Source organism: Taeniopygia guttata, chromosome 14 (assembly GCF_048771995.1).
Source record: "Taeniopygia guttata chromosome 14, bTaeGut7.mat, whole genome shotgun sequence".
NCBI classification, from domain to species: Eukaryota; Metazoa; Chordata; class Aves; order Passeriformes; family Estrildidae; genus Taeniopygia; species Taeniopygia guttata.
Window position 1 is genome coordinate 10,028,694 of NC_133039.1, and position 17,612 is coordinate 10,046,305.

Genomic DNA, 17,612 nt, shown 5'->3' on the forward strand with positions numbered 1-17,612 from the left:
CTCTTTCAGAGGTATCTTAATTTCATGTTTCTGGAGAATACCAAAACAGGCTCATAAGTGATCAAAAAGGAGACTAGAGACAAGTAAAAGTGCTTTTGTTCCCCTGTGGGTAAACGTTTGCTGGTTTATATGATTGCTCTGCTGCTCTGGTGGATTTTTGAACTGTAATGTAACGTTATTTATCTATTACACACATAAACTAAAGGCCCACCCATGGTCTTCCGTAGGTGCATGCTGGTCCTCAGAGTTGCCTGTAGACACTCACAAACACAGAACTTGGAACCTGTAATAACTGTCTCTCTCCAGTTTCCAGTGGCTGAAACACATCTTGGTTTCCTTATGTCAGAGCAGCTTATGCTCTGTTAGCAACAGGAAAACTTTTTCCCAGGCCAAGGTGGGATAGAACCTATTTATAATGCAAAGGATGTATATGCATGTCACTCCAAAAGCAGGCACCTCTGTATTTTTGGATCATTCCCTTTAAAGGTTTAAGCCCAGCTGGAAATTAAGCACCACAGCCACTCATTCAACCCCCTATCTCCCTACCCTCTCCTCCTGGAATGGGGAGGGCCATCAAAAGTAAAACTTGTATGTTGAGATAAGAACAGTTTAGTAATTCAAAACAAAATAAAATACAATAATAGTTACTACTACTAATAATAGTAAAAAGGAAAAAAATGAAACTAAGTGATGCACAATATGATTGCTCATCACCCCCTGCCTAATGCCAGACCCTCCCCCTCCTTCCCAAACCCAGATTTGCCCCTTCTAGGTAACTCCCCCCAGTTTATGTACTGGACATGATATTCTGTGGTATGAAAAATCCCTTTGGCCATGCTGGGGCATTTGTCCCAGGTGGGCTTTTGTTCACCTCCTCACTGGCAGAGCAGGAGACACACACACACAAAAAAAGTCCTTGATTTAGGATAAACAACGGAGCAAAACCAAAACATCAGTGTGTAACGAGCCCCATTCCCATTCCAAATCCCAAAATGTACCAGCTATTGAGAAGAAATTCACTCTATCCTAGTTGAAACCAGGACGGTATTCACCTGACCTCCCATGTATCCCCAAGTTTATCAAAATGTTTGGCTAGAGTAGCTGAGAAGTGTAAGAGCAAAAAACATTGGACATTTTAACAAAATATAGTTCTCTGCAGATGTTCCTCTGGTCTTAGGGTGTAATCACTGAACATGCTTTGTTAGAGCACAGAAACTGAAGATGTAATGAAGATAGTGCTGTGAGGAGCAGGAAGATGTGCTGGTTTCTGAAACTACAAGTTCTGTTTGTGGTGTAATTTCATGAGAATGCTGCCACTGTACAACGTCTTACTATTCAAAGCAGAGCCCATTTGTTTGGAAGAATTTGGAAGCTTGAACACCTTTTTTGTCCATACTTAGGTAATTGTTTTATCTGGAAAGCACCAGCTCAACAAAGATGACATCATTTTGCAGTCAGAGGGCAGATTCCACCTTGCTGATCATGGGAGAGATGAGGGGTTGATTGGAATATCCATAAAGAATCAGAGCACTGCTGATGTGAAGAACTATTCTCTGGAAATTGAAGTGAGTTTTTATTTTATTTTACTGGCACTGGGGTTTGGTTTTCAAAGGCCTGCTGCCACCTATTTCCCAAATGGATCAGGCACAGGCAGTGACTATAGAACAGCAGGCAACATAAAACCCTCCAGGCTTCTGTAGTGCTGTCTCCAAAGGAGCAGTTAGGCAGTGTCCATGCAGCGTGACTGCCAGCAAAGGAAGGCACCAACATTAGTTCTGTGTAGAGCTGTCACAAATAAAGCAAGTGTGTTTCTAGTGGAGTGTATCAATTTTAAGAGGCTGTGTGCTGTTCTAACTCCCCTTCAGCATGACTGCCGTGTTGTGTGAGGTATGGGGTTTTCAGTTCATCAGAAGAAAGAGCAAAACAAAATACAATGCTTACACAAAGCATAATTTGCCAGAAAAAAGAACTGGCAAAAAAAAACCCCCAAAAAACCAAAAAAACCAACCAACCAACCAACCAAACAAAAAAACCAACCAAACAAAAAAAAAAAAAAACAAACAAAAAAAAACCCCAAAAAACCCCAAAAGACCCCCCAAAAAAACAAACCACCAAAACAAAAAAAAAAAAAAAAAAAAAAAAGAAAAGAACTAACAAAGGCACAAAACAGCTCATATGATGCTCATTCTGAGACAAATCTCTTCCTTTTTCTCTCCCCTCCCCCCTGTTTTGCATTTGCTTTTAATTTCCTGTGAAATTAAAATAGTGGAGAGGCAGATGGAGGCAACAAAGTGAGGCAAAAAACTAACAGGGTTGGCACCATCCAAACTCTTCATTAGTAGGGATGTGGGTAGTCAGGTACTAACTGAGAGGATAGATCATCCCTTAACAAAATTATGATGATGATTTAATCAATAAAAAATACTAAATTATTTTTCCATTCCTCTCTCTTTAGAGAGGAGGGAGATGAAATGATTATCAGCTGCGCTGCATGAGCTTGCTTCATTCTGTGTTTTGGAATAAATGGCACAAATCAGCAGCTTCTCAGAGAACTGACTGGGACATTGAGTTTCATTCATTTCTTCCATCAAAATTTTGTCCACAAGTCTCGTGCTATCCAGTCATTCAGCTCCAGGGCCCATCACTCTGATGTTTGTGCCTCTCTTAGTGTAACTCCTGCATAGTTACACTCAAGCATTGGGAAACATTTCCCTCACCACTTATCCTTTTGTGGGAAGCACTGATATTTGAGCACCATCTCTGAATTAATTCTGTGTGGTGACTTTGAATAAATGTTTTTCCTTTATGGCTGCAGTTAAGAGCCTTTGAAGATATTTGGCTAGGCCTGACAGGAACTGCCGCTTCCTCAACTGTCCAGAGCCAAATCCTGGTGGAGGGGATTATTGATCAGAAAGAGAAAGTAAAAGTAACTGCTTCCAAAGGAAAGGAGTGTTTTCAGTACTACATGGGGTATCTGCAAGGTAGGTGTCTCACTGACCATGCTCTCAGCCACGGGACTTAGTTTTAGGTCATCCTGCAAAGACCAGGGAGCTGGACTTGATCCTTATGGGTCCTTTCCAACTGGAGTTCGTCTGCAACTCCCAGGGTCATTGCTATGAAGAGACAGGAAGAAAGTTGTGTCTCTAGCACTGAGCTAGCTCATTTCATTCTTTATCTTTCAGATAAAGAAAAGCTGAAGTTTAAAATTTCTTACAAAGCTCAGTTTAGGACACATTTTTGTATTGTTACAATAGATGGTAACAAAAGATAGGATTAATTTCCTCTTGATTTAACCATCTTAAAGTTTTGTGCCTTGTTTGGAATGCAATGATTATCTTGTTTAAGATAATCATTGCATTCCAAATTCAATAAAGGAAATGAGAGAGGCACCTCCAGAGACTGATGCTGGAACAGCTGTATGAACTGGGATGTGTGCAATCACTGCCTGCAGGGGATTGTCTCACAGCAGTCAGCTCTGACTGGCATCAAGAGGGAAAAAAGGCCATTGTTTCAAGTTATGCCTAAATTCTAGATGAGTAAAGTGAGGTGAAATGAGCTGCAAGAGGTGGGGCTTATCCACATTTCAGCTACAGTTAGAGTTGGGTGGAAACCAAATCGATTTGGCGGTATCCCAGTTGTCTCAACCTCATGCTGCTGACAATCCCAGCCCTTGTTTCACTTGTGGATTTGCTATTCCACACTTCTGCATGGGAGTTTCTCTCAGGTTCATGTCCTCACCTGTATGTGCTGTGGTGTTTTTGAGATTAGGGCCATTTGTTTATGAATCACTGAAGTCAGAAGTTTGTAGAAATTATTCAACTCAGCTCTCTCAACCCAGATTCTATGCGCACCTTGCCAACCACTTGTTTATGTTCATCAGTGCTTCTGTAGAAACAACTCGTGTGTGGTGGGTGGAACTGACAGGCTTTCATTTAAGGGCTGAGCAATTTTGAAACATCTGCAACAAGGGACAATGAGGACTGAAGTAGAAAAAAAGGCCTGTAAACCAGTATGACCGAGAGATTTAGATTTAGATCAATCCATTTCTTCCTTTGCAGTAGGAAATCTGTATATGTAATTCATTAACAAGCCACACAAAAGAGATCAAATCCTGACACTGATCTAATTGTCTCTTTTTTATCTCTTTTGTTTTGTTTTTTCCTCCACACCTAGCACACTCAAGCTCTGATTGATCACCTAAGTAATTAAAAGCTGGCTTTGAAACAATTTCTGTCTATGGTGTTCCTGTAAATAAAGGCTCTCTTTTCATTCCTGAAGGGGATTTGGAAGAAGGAATGGAAGTCAGTGCTTGTTCTGATGGGAAACACATGGCTGTCATTAACACCTATCTCAGCATCAATGGTAAAAGGCAGGAAAACGTGGGACAAGTAACTCTAGCAGCTGCTAATGGAAGTTTGAGTTTTCTGGCGCATGGATGTGGGGATCCAGTTCTTAAGGCTGAGGTGAGACCCTTGAGTGGCTGTTAACTGCAGCGTTACTTTCCTAGATTATTATTTGATTTTGTGATTTTGATGGAGCACCTTCCATGTAGGCGAGTTTGGTGAATAACCAGGAAAAATTATGCCATATTTTAGTTTTTTTCATGTTGATGTGAGAAGTTACCATGGTGAGAATTAAGAAATTCAGCCATGCCTAGAGATAGAGAATACAGGACCCTCTTCTAAAGGGTGGATCCTCTGAGGAGGGCAAGTAAATAAAATGAGAGCAGCAGTAACTGCTCAGCCTATTGGTTATAAAACTAATGATTAGAATCCTGAAAGTGCTTTCACTTTTAGTAGGGTTTCACATACTCTCTAACTGGGGAAGGCTTTTTATAGTTTGACTTTTCTGTTCCCTTGTCAATCCATTGAATAATGCAGAAGTAGTTTCCACTAAGAAATGTGAGGCCACTGTGGGTGTTTGCCAGCCTTTAAACTAGTACAAACTTTGAATGATTTGGATTCAACACAAGCAATTTTAAGTAATGAATTCAAGGTTTTAACAATCTTCTCACAGAACAAACTTAATGAAATTGGGAGCCTTTTGAAAGCCACACTGACTGAGAAGATAAAGAAGTTTGATGGATACCTGTGGAGATTCAGGAGATCAGTAAGTATCACACGATCTGTGAAAACATCACGAAGTGTTCATGCAGTGTTAGTTAAACATCATTATACTGACTGCTGCTGTTTTGTTATGCTCAAACACTGCAGTGATTACTCCTGTGCTGACCTGTATAAGAGACAAGAAACTTGTTTAATGGTGGAGATTGTGTGTCTCTGCACCAACACTGCGGAGTCAGAATTGCTTCTCAGTGAAGTCAAAGCTTTGCTTGAGATCACTGTGTGTTTTGAAATTGCTTCTTTTTTGGAACCACTGCAGGTGCAGCATGTTGGTTTCCTGTCTGAAGCAGCTGGCTGGCCTTCAATAGCCTTGCAAAGGGCAGCAGGATTCCTGCAAAGTGGGGTTACAGCTGTCACCCAGGTGTGGAAGCAAAGTGGAATTGAGCACATTCTGAGAAGCAGGATCCCACTTTACTTGGAGAAAATTCAAGATGTTGTCCAGCAAATGCAGAATGAATTACAAAGTAAGCAAAATGGTGCAAAACAAGAAGAGGGACAATGTCAGTGCAGGGCAAACCAAACTTCACTGTAAACTATAAAACATACTGAACAACACAAAGGTTTCTATTTTGATCTAGCAAGAAGTGCTGACCTTGGCTCTTAGTGTATAGACTGGGAGCCTTGATGCAATAAGCTCTAAGAAGGCTCTCTGTGAGCACATTTCTAATGAAATCAGTGGTGAGGCCTTTTCTCCATCACAAGAGGTTGGGTTCAATTGGATGAGAAGAGAGTCCTTAATTCCTGAGCTGAAGTATTTCTGCTAATAGTTCTCTGGCAAGCCTTTCCTCCCAAAGGGCTGTTCACATCCCTCCTTGAGTTTTTAATGCTTGTACTTATTGGATTTCACTTGATCTGTTTTTTCCAAGCCTATCCAGTAGCCACCAATTCACTGTTCAGCTGGACTATGGCCCATACTGAAACAGCTGAGAAATGTGGTCAGCTGGAATTAGCTGTGAAAACCTTCAGTTCTCATAGGGGCAAAACCTCACTCGGGACTACTTAGCTCTAGGCTATTCCCTCTCAAAAGTTGAATTTGTTTGAAATCAGCTGTGATCAAACTGTCCTGTTGCTCAGCAAGAGCAGCCTGTGCAGTACAGCTCTGATGGGTTCACATTGCAGAGCATCCCTTACACTCCTTTTGGACAGCAGCAATGTATTTATAAGGGGTCAGGGTCAGAGCTGAACGGCTCTTTCAGTTCACAGCTGTGCAATGTGCCTGACTGCCATGCAAACACAGCTGCCTCTTCCACTTTTCTGTGCTCCCCCTTCACTTATGCTGGAAGTTGGGTGGAAACAAACAAGCAAAGAGCTGCTTGTACCAAACCAGCTATGTTTTGTCTCATTAATGTGTTTGCTTCAGAGCCATTAGCAACTTTGAAAGATGCCTACTATGATGTAACCTTGAAGCCACTGGATGAAGTCTGGAAAGAGAAGACAGAACAGCACATGAAGAAAATCCAGGCTTTCTTACCCAAGATTGTAAAAGATGTGTGGCTAATGGAACCAATTCAGATGGCATTAAAGGTTGTGAAAGCAGGCTTGGATATGGTTGGTATAAGTCAGTTCTCCATTTCTAATTCAAGGCCTACAAATTTAAGTCTCAGCTTTGAACTATGGATACACAAAAATAATTAACAATTTTTGTTGATGGAAATAGTTGTCTTTCCACATAATAAGCTTGTGCACAGCTGATTTACTGTTCTTGCAATATTTGTCCTGCTTTGAAAGAGTTACAGCTAGAGGAAAGGTTGTTTTACTAGTTCTGGTTGGAATCACAGCAGCAGTAATCTGTCATTCATGTAGCTTTTACTTTTCTTGCAAAGAGAGGAGAAATTGCGATTCCAATAAACAGTGTACAAATACATCTGGGCTCTTCTACTTGAAATGAAAAGCATAAAAAATATATCATGAGGCTAACTTATATTATTAAATATAATATAATTTTATTAATATTTCTAAATAATTATAACTATTAATATTTATAAATATTAAGAAATAAAATTATTTATAATGTATAAATATATAATATATATAATATATAATAAATATATATAATTTAGATCTATAATATATAATATATAAATATATATAATATATTATATATAAATATATTATATATATTTATAAATAAAATAATTATAAATATTAATAAATAAAATTCTAAGCTACAGAAGCACATCAACTTAGTAAAACATTGCTACACTTTAAGTCATGTTATTTAGGAAGACTAGATTTCCATTTCTGTTGTGACTAGAGTCTGTCCTCTGGATATTATTAACCTCTATGTGACAAGACACTGTCAGGCAGGAGACAAATGCAAGAGACTCTGAAGTGGTATTTTGCATTTCTTGATTTAAAACTCATTTGCAAGTACTGACCCTGCCCTGAAGCCATACTGAAATTGCTTTTATAATCTGTGACTCTCCAACAGGCTACACAGCAGGTGCTCAGGTGGGCAGAGGCCAGGTTTTCCAGAGCTGTGAGCAAGATCCGGAAGCCCTTGCTGAGCCTGTACAGTTTTTCACCCAGGTAAATGGTGTTTTTGCAGGATCTCTGCTCTGGGCAGTGTTCTAAAAGGATATGTGTATAGTTACTCTTCCTGTCAGTGTGCAGCTGAGGGTTCTGGACAGCCACCCAACCACTCTTTGCTTGGTCACATCACATCCTAATGTTTATTTCTGTCGGCTGCCAGACCGACTGTTTGAAAGGAGCTACTGGGCAGCAAACAGGGTATCAGTGACTGATAACTGGCCTGAGGTGACCTGGGAAAGTGCAGCTCTTGGCCAGAGTAGGATTGTGTTTTGCTGTTCTAACCAGACTACAGTTCTTATGAATATTTCACTTCAATGTTTCTAATAATAAACCAACAGCATTTCATCAGTTCAGCAGATAAGGGGTGTGTTCTCTTTGTATTTTACAGGAACTGCTCGGTGGCAGGAAAGCTGCCAGTACCACCTAAAGCAGACCTGTCCCTGCAGCTGGCAAATGTTACCACTTACCTCATTGGAGAAAAACTAATGAGGCCTCTGCAAGACCTCTACAATCTCAACATACTTGCAGAGTACTACAGAATCAAACGGAGGATGATGGAGAGCCCCTTTGAATGTAAGCCCTTTCAAAGTGCTGCTTTGTTTTGTACCTGGGTCTGTTTCCACTTAGTACTGTATTTTAAAAATTGTATCTGGAATAGGAGTTTACATAGAGATGGTTGCTAATTAATAGTTTTCTCATTAACTTATATATAGTCTCTCTTGTAAGACAGTGATGGTGTAAGATCAACACTCTGGGCAAAGTTGACATGCAGTAACACTGCTCTACTTAATACTCGTGCAAATTTTGTAACATTTTACACTTCCTACTCTTGAGACAAGAAACAGCAGGTGGTATTTATCTGCCTTATCCATATGCTCTTGTGAGCTAATACTATGGTTCACTGCAAGTCTCACCTGCTGGCTCTCTGTCCTGGCACACAGGCTTGGAAACTGGTGACTTCACCTCTGCTGCCTCTAGGATGAGCAAGATCAGCCCTACCAAAACTTCAGCAACAGTACTGCCTGTAAAAGTATTGCTAAATGCTAAAGGAATGCACTAACCATCCCAACTGTCCCTTAGAGAGAATGGCTTTTCCAGAAAACCCTTTTTAACGGTTTCCTCCCAGTACACAAAGGGCTGTGAAAGTAGCTCCTAGTGACCCAATATTCTGAGTCATCTATCAGCAGGGTTTCCTGGATTGCAGCTGTTTGATGAACTGATTTGGAAGGGTCATTTTTGGAGACTATTTTTGAGAATTAATATTCTTGTGTTTTCTGCATAAGAATGTATAATGTGTGTGTGTTTATGAATATGACTGTCAAGGAGTAAAATGACAAATCGAGATGAGCTCTAAATCCCAGTTCAAGTGTATCAAAGTTTTATAGCACTCAGGTAAATTTATAACAAAAAATAAATAATTAAATTATTTTGTTTCTGAGAAGTTTTGTTGCACAGCAACTACAGTGTAACTAATTAAAATGTAAGTGTAGTAATGTCACTGTAATAATAAGTTGAGAAATTATTTAAGAGTATGACAGCAAGGAGCTCTGTGTTGCAGTATGTGCAGCATTTACTGCTCTGTGGAAAACTCACTGATGTTTCTTCTGAAATACCATTCTCCAGATCATGCTATGTTAGTGGGGACCAAGCATCTTGTGACTTTTGATGGAAAAATGTATGATTTGGCATCTAAGTGCAGTGTACTTCTTGCCAAGGATTTTGTTCACAGTGCTTTCACTGTAATACTAAATGAGGAAACCAGGAACTCAAGATCACTGTATGTGGAGATTAATCAGACTGTGATCACTATCTACCCACGACTAAAGGTAGGAAGACCAAGTCAAACATTTTTTATTTTTGACAAAAATTTTCTTCAACTTACAAATAAAAGTTTTAAAACTATTAATGCTCAAAACATAGATCAGAAGTACTCTCAGGCAATGGCTTTAAAGTAAGTAACAGGTTCTTAAAAAGAAAATACCTCTCCAAAACAAAACCAGTTTAACTCAAGGGTTGCCTTTGTTCTCTGTATATGACAGAAACTTTTCAACTATCTTCTGACATGGTCTAAGAGAACGGCACTGAGAGGGAGATTTTGTGCTTTTTCTCTTTCAGAAGTTTAACACAACCCTGTTCTTACTCCCTTAATTCTGAGCTAAATTGGCCTCATTGCACCTGCAAATCCACTGTGCTTTCCTGTGCTTGAACTTTCACTAGGACAGGTTTGAAACTGCATTTTCATTTTAAAACAGCTATCCAAGATGTATAACTTCTCCTTTACGGAAGAGAACTGCCAAGTCCTGGATCAATCCTTTGAAAACAGTACCATGAATTCAAGGCAAGGAACCAACAAAATAGAAGTATCTGATCAGAAAGGAGTTTCTGTCTCTTGTGACTTTCAGTATGATGTCTGTACTGTCACTCTGGCTGGGTGGCACCATGGTGAGTGCCAGTCATACAGCTGTTGTCAGCTGTTAGTAATTTTTGCTATCTCTCTGAATTATCTGTATTACTGGTAATACCAGCATCTGTGCTTTCAGTTTTTTTTCCCCTCTTCATTTGTAGAGACCCTGGAAATGGCCCTAGACATTCCCAGTAACTGCCAAATAGAGCATGGAATGCAGCATTCCAGGGAGAAGAGGAAGTTATGGGTTCCTATTGATTCAATGCTATAAAGCAGACAGAAATCAGAGGCAGAGATACTACAGTCAGCCCAGACCCAAAATCTGGTTGAGAATCTGCTCTAGAGCAGGCTTAGCTTCTCAGACCTGCAAGACAACTCTAGAGGGAGGCCCAAAACCTCACAGAGTTTTTTGTATACTTGGAATGCATTCATGTACCATCCACGTACCCCACACTGTTCTAAAAGTCACCCCCAAAGATTAGCAGAGAATGGATCTGATGCCATGATGTGCTCAGAAGCCCATGACCAGCTGGGATGTGAGATGGCAATGAAGGCTGGGCAGCTTCCCCTCTTCCACAGCAGAGCTGAACTCTGCTGGACAGAATAGTCTCTGGACAGAGCCCAGAGACAGTTGCTGCAATATTCCTGCACCTACTCCTGACAATCCCTATTTTACTCCATTTCAATTTCCTCCCAGGTGTTTCAGCTGGGCTTTTTGGTACCAATGATAACGAAGCTGGAAACGAATGGATGGTGCCTAATGGTTCTTTCACTGACAACGTGCAAGAGTTCACACAGAGCTGGCAGGTAATGAGCTGAGGGGCTCCTGTGTGCAGGTGCTGACAGAGGGCACTGTCTGACACACTGGGTTGGCTTAGAAGAACTAAAGCTCAATAGTGGAAACAGCAGCACACTGGATTGTTTTGCTATGTCCAACCAGGGAAAAGGCTGCACATATTTGCTAAAAACTGTTCAAGAATTCCCTATTAAATGGCATTGAACTAGGTGGTAAGGTAAAACATAGCGGTGGCTGTTGCTGATTTTAGAACACACTGATATTGGAACTAAGTCTCTTTGATGTTTTCCTCCTTAGAGCACCTTTTCCTGGAATGCAGGGACAGGTGCTACTAGGTCTGGGCCAAATCTGTATGCTCATCGCTCAGGTTGCAGTCTGAAGTTTTCTTTAGAGCTGTTAGTTCTACGTATGTTGAGCCTCTTAATTTTATTTGTTCTTTATGCTTTACATCTTATCAATAAACAAAAGTTCAGAAACTTGTAACTAGCGAATTTGCTCTCCATCCCTACACCACTAAGTATTCAGACCTTATTGGAAGGTTAACTGCTGCTGTCAGTTACTGACTTGCACAAAAAGACTCCTATAACTATCATAAATAAATGTTGTAACAGTTTTATACCAGTAACATTATAGCTCTGCTTAATTAATGTACTCTGTATCAGCTGCAAATAATCTGAATACACAAACTCACAGTTGTACAGAACCATTTGTGAATGCAACCAAGCAAGAAAAGTAACCTTAACATGCTCTCAAGCCATGTTGACAGGATCCTCTAAATCTAATTTTAAGAATATACTACCAAAAAGAAAAGGAACCAGCATCTTATTACCACAAAGATTTTGTGACTCTTCAATTTAGTCTGTCTCACAGAAGATGTCTGAGGTCTGGGACCAGAAATCTCATTTCCAGGTTTATGTCAGTACTTTAATGTAAAAGAGAGAATTGCTTCAAGTATCTTGTACTTCTTGCTGTTGCAGAGATACAGTTAATGAGGTTGCAGCCTATGTTTATTTTAATAATGGGGCAGGATCCCAAAATGACTGATCATAGGCACAATTTTCTTAATTGCTACAAATATTAACTTCTAATATACTTATAAAAATGAAAAACTCCAGAGAGACATTGAACAAAAGAATCAATTAAAAGCATTATATAAGAAACGTAGTGTCATACAGAAGCAGGGGAGTCCAGGGTGCCCTTCTTTAGGGGCAGAATGGCTGCACTTGCACTATTGATTGGAAGGGCTCCCACTGAACTGTGAACTCTGACTGCAGCTTGTTCCCAGAGCTTTATCACAGCCTTAGTCATGCACTGACCTTGCAAAGGACGTCAGCACAGCTCCACCATCACAAGGCCAAGGCTGCACAACAGGAAGGGACTGAGTGTCTGACTCCTGCAGGATGAGGGCTGGCACAAAGTAAACTGCCAGCTCATTTTCCTTAGTAAGTAAAATAACTACAATTTACACTTGCTTGAAGAACTTCTTGGTGATGTGGTTATGTTGTTCTTTTTTTTTAAAGCCACCCTTACCTATGGATAATCCAGCAAGGGTATGAAGTTTTTTTTTCTCCATGAGAAAGATCTAGTAAAAGCACAACTTTGACCTGTCAGATCTATATAAAAGAGAACTAGCCAACTACCTGCTATGTCAGCAACTACACACCAAAATCCTTCTGTGAATAACAGAATCAATAGCAAAAGGAACCAATATCTAATCTGTGAGGTGCCTCTCAATATTAATGAACAATAAACATTAGAACAGGGTACTGAGCTGTCCATATCATCCTTCAAACCAGCGCACACTGGAAATCTGAAGAACCCATCCTACTCTGATGTATGCAAAAAAACCCCAAAACACACCAATTTAAGTAACTTTGTTTTCCCAGGTGAATAAGTGCAGTCTCGTACAGAAGAAAGAGAAGCCATGCCCAATTACAGCTAAGCAAAACATCTGTAAAATGTTCTTTGAAGAACCACATTCACTTCTTAGGAACTGCTTCAAAGTTGTAAGTAGAACTTCAGCCAGAAGCACTGTCTTAATTATGTGTCATACTTCAAAGGAGGTCACATAACCATTGCAAGGATACAGAAGTTTAATTGCAGAGAACTGTAGAAGTAAGCAAAACAGCAATCCAGACAGAAAAAAAGGTGGTTTTATCACCCTAAATATAAACGGAGGTTTTTGAATCGACAGAGTAGTGGCATGACTGTTCTTTAGGATACAGGTCTAGGATTTGGAAACAGAAATCACTCACTCCTCTCACCACTGTTATGAAGGGAATAAAGGATTATGAATGATCCTAACCAGGCAGGGGGGAGGGGACACAACCCAAACCTCTGGATTTACCTGCAGGTTGCCCCTAACGCCTCCCTTTGTGCCCAGGTGGAGCCTGAGCCATTCTACACCATGTGCACACAGGACACCTGTGACTCCCCAACCTTGGAGGCTGCCTGCAGATTAGCAGCAGCTTTTGTTCATTTGTGCAACCGGAATTTTGTCCCTGTGGAAATCCCTCCACAGTGGTAAGTTTCATTTCTTTTACCACCCTGAATATTCTGACTGCTTTGCTCCAGTACTTACATGTTTGTAATGCAAGAACACATGAGAAAATAAAACTAAGGAATCTGACTGCGGCCATGAGCAAAACTGATCCTATTCCCAGAAATGCTCTTCTTGCCTCTTGGCTACCTCCCCTTCCTGCTGTTCACTCGTGAGCTCACTAGAGCCCACCCACTGCCCACTCTCTACTGCCTTTCTTATTTTGTCCTAACTTGCTGTGTAACAGAGGCAGAAGGATACCTGCAGAATACTGTGTAATGTCCCCAGGAGTTCCTCCTCTTGGATACTATTTCTGGTTCCATCTTTTTTTGGTCTTAATACTGCATTTGGATTCATATTAACAATACATATACAGACACAAAATACTCAGAGACTTATTTTCGTATTTTTCAGTATCTAATAATGAAACTTATCTATCTTTTCAGCCTAGAATATCCAGATTACCAATACTTGTGTTTTAATGCAGCTGTCATTCAGATTGCATTGTTAAGTGGATTCCTGGAATACAGACAAGGAAGATGAAAAGCCTGAATAGAGCAGTAGCACTCGTTTGAATTTTTTATAATTACAATCCATTCCCACTTCTGTAGTTATTGTGCCAATTTGTGCACTCCAAAAGTGACTGGAGCCCCATGTGCTGCTAACTGGAGTTCCATTATTGATACTCTTGCCCAAGTAGTAACTCACTGTATTTTTACAAGATTGCAATGGAAACAATTACACCAAATACATGGCAGAATCACACAGAAGAGCTCATTATGCTTTTGCTTGAAATGAAGCACTTGGGTTTATTCCTTTTATGCTCCATGCTTTGCTAAGGTTTAGTAATGAAAAGAGTGTGGGGCTTTTAATATATGTATTGGAACATTATTTATTTGCATTTGTAAACTCACTATTATCTCAAAGAACTGATTTGGCAAACAACTACAAGCCCATTTGTGTATGCCTTGAAAAATTTACAATTATTACTTGATTTCTTACCCATTAAGGAAGGGAGTAGTATTTGCAGATGGGTTTGTTGGCCATAAAATAAAAACCTAGAAAAAAAACACTCGCTGTGTCTGTAAGTGCATCACATCACACTCCCACACACTGAAACAACATTGCGTGTCAGTATCTGCCCGAGCTGTTCCCTTCACTCAGCTCCTAAGCAGTGGATGATCAGGACATTTCTGGGTAGCATCTTGGAGGCAGCGAGTGGTTTTAGCTAGAGTAGTTGCATAAATCTTCAACATATAAATATGAAATACAGAGGAAAATTTTGTTAAATCTGAGTCAACAAAATATTCAGTGGAAAACAAAGTTTTAGAAGAACTTGGTAGCTGAATGATTGCAGTCAGATAGTGCTGCTAATTTACATTATCCCATTTCTGAGGAAAAGTATTGGAATGAAGGTGGACCACAAGCTCAGTTAACTAGAACATGCTAACAAAGAAGCAAAATACATTGGGGATGTACACTTGAATCAACATATTGAAGACACAGAATACTTCTTCTCTATTTAGCTTATTTCATATATCCAGTTTTGGACACCATGTTTTACTGAAATCGTGAACCAGCTGAGAAGAGTCCTGGGGAAAAAATGGAAGGGTTGAGGAAAGACATGAGTTAAGTCTCTAAATATGTAAATAGTCTAAAGAGAAGGAAGTTGAACAGACCAAACTAAGGGAGAATCAGGTTTGACACAGTGAAAGAGTGTAATCGCTGGGTTAATCACACACAGTAACTGATAACCAGCAACAGTCATGACAGCAAAACAGAAAGTGGCTGTCAGCAGAAACTACCTCTGCACTATTTCTTAGAAATTCATGCTTGTCAAGGATCTTCCACTGAATAGCTGAATCCAGACCTCATAAACTTTAGAAATAATGCTGCCCTTTTCCTCCTAAATGTGAATCTATCAAACATGAGAGAATCTTACATCTTTATTTCAGTTTAGTGATCTAAGATAAAACCATATCTAAAATGCTGGAGTACTTTCCCCAGTGTTTTGATGTCATAAATATATCTGATGCTATTTTCCCTTCAGAGATTTTTTTGTATTTCACTGTAATGACAGGTTGCATTACATGTGACTTGTACTTACTTATCACTTACCTGGAGTTCATCTCTTCTTCGTTTCAGCTTGAGCCAGTTCTGAATGGCAGATACCAGCCCTGAAGATGGAAGAATCCTTCCAGTACCCAAAAGGAAACAGTTATTTTAGGTAGGCAAGCTAGAGGCAAGAACAGGGAAAGAACAGTAGAAGTGTGGATGCTTTAGTGTTAACTGTGAAGTATATATAGTATAAAAGGAAAGCTTTCCACCCAGAACCCCTGAGGGCAAGAGGAATTATTTCAGTATATTGACAAGAAACTATAATCAACCAAAAGAAATTGGACAGGAAAGTAGCAGTTACTCTAAAAAAAATTCTCCCATTCAGTGGCAAAATTACCTCTCCACAAGTCTTGAACCATAGCACAAATACACTGAAAAGCTGAGAAAAGCTCTCTTCCAGCTCAGATTAGTACAAGTGGACTACTTTGTGAAAGCAGCATCATCAGCTTAGAGTCAGCAGAGATGCCGACTTCTTTTTTCTTCAGAAATGAAACTCCACTGTTCAGCAGTTCTGGAGAAAGTCATCTGGGAAGTGCTCCAACACACAAGAAGGCGAAGACAGAAATAAGATGGGTAAATAATGGAAAGCAGCTAATAATTTTCTCGTATTTGTGCTGATTTTTCCCTTTTTAATGTACACACTGTTAAATGAGAAACAGCCTTCTTAGTTTCTGTGCACCAGCTGCACATTTTCCCTTTGTGTCTTTAGAAACCCCTGTCAGCAGTCAGTTGCTGTGTTGAGAGAAGGTGACCAAGATCTACCCTACCCATGAAGTAACATTAGGGTGTTACAGCTACTGCTGTGTGAGTGTCTCACCTGTTAAATCACTTTCTGTATTGTAGGTCACTTGATTTAAAATTTGCATTACCTTCCTCCACACAGTGCTTGGAATGCAGCTATTCCTTGGTAAAAGGTAATGCTGCAAATGCAATGTTTGCATAATATGCAAACATTGAAATAAAGATATTTCCTACTATGACACCATGCTAATAAACGTTTGACTGCATTATTTTTAAGCTGGAGTACATTTTTATTGATTATTTGTAACAACAAAGTTGCACTGACCTCTATGGAGAGTTGGCACTGGCTGGGTTTGACTGGCTCACAGAAAAAGCAAACAGCTGCCTCTTATCTTGTGTATGCTGTGCTTGCAGCTGCACTTGCTTTCTGAACACTTATTCTCTAGCTTGATACTAATTAAAACATGATTCCTACATTAGTCAGGAAAAAATCCTGCAATTTTTAGGATTCCCACACGCCTCAGATGCTAGAAATCAAGTCTTCCTGTGTAATAATGTTACACCTGCACCCTTGTAAAAAGCCAAAATTCTATGAAATATTTCTGGAAGTTACAGAATATTTACACCAGTTACTGATTAAAAACCACATAATTTTCTCCCCAGTCACTGAGTGTCACTTCACTCCCCAGCTAAGCACACCAAGTACCTCTGAAAAATAATCCTGTGGTGACAATTTCAGAAACAAAGAAAAATATCAGCAAGTAGAGGAAAATACTGAGAAGAGCTCAGTCAGCAATACAGAAATACAGGAATTTAACTTAAATGCTAATTGTATACAGCAACACAGCTGGATGCAGACACCAGGTCTCCTCTAAAAGCTGCATATAACTTATCACTTGTACTAAAGAAGCCATTTAACTACCAATAAACATTTTTAACTGCAGCCATTTTGCTCAGTCCAGTTGTTTGTATCTCTGAGCTGTTCCTAGGTTCTCCACATGCACAGCTGCTGTCTAGATACTCTTTAGAGCCAGGAACTTGTACAGGCACTGGACACACCTCCAGCCCTGAAGCTCAGCAGGAGCAGACCCAGTCCTGCTCTAACCCTACAGCCACAGACCAGCTGGAAACCCCACTGACCCCATGGGCCGGCCTGGACACCCCACTGACCCCATGGGCCGGCCCGGACACCCCACTGACCCAGGGTGGACACCCTGCCTGCACACACGAGGGCATACACGAGACACCACTTACACTGAGCAGGGCCAACAGAGCCACCATCAGGGGTGAGGAAAAAAAAAAGGAAAAAAACTCCAAATGAACCCACACTTAAATGAAGGGTTCCAGGTCATGTTCATA

General features: G+C 40.1%; 1 protein-coding gene across 1 annotated transcript in view; it reads left to right on the forward strand.

Moving 5' to 3' along the window:
• LOC115497284 (uncharacterized) overlaps positions 1–17,196 on the forward strand; it is a 71,512-nt gene extending 54,316 nt beyond the window's left edge. The window contains exons 58-72 of the mRNA XM_072935803.1: positions 1,401–1,565; positions 2,816–2,981; positions 4,279–4,463; positions 5,017–5,587; positions 6,484–6,671; positions 7,555–7,652; positions 8,044–8,228; positions 9,279–9,481; positions 9,908–10,097; positions 10,757–10,866; positions 11,153–11,334; positions 12,130–12,239; positions 12,725–12,861; positions 13,239–13,378; positions 15,540–17,196. Of these exons, the coding sequence (XP_072791904.1) occupies positions 1,401–1,565; positions 2,816–2,981; positions 4,279–4,463; positions 5,017–5,587; positions 6,484–6,671; positions 7,555–7,652; positions 8,044–8,228; positions 9,279–9,481; positions 9,908–10,097; positions 10,757–10,866; positions 11,153–11,334; positions 12,130–12,239; positions 12,725–12,861; positions 13,239–13,378; positions 15,540–15,555 (2,646 nt within the window). The 3' untranslated portion in view covers positions 15,556–17,196. The remainder of the gene's footprint in view (positions 1–1,400; positions 1,566–2,815; positions 2,982–4,278; positions 4,464–5,016; positions 5,588–6,483; positions 6,672–7,554; positions 7,653–8,043; positions 8,229–9,278; positions 9,482–9,907; positions 10,098–10,756; positions 10,867–11,152; positions 11,335–12,129; positions 12,240–12,724; positions 12,862–13,238; positions 13,379–15,539) is intronic.
• Positions 17,197–17,612: the final 416 nt, after the last annotated feature.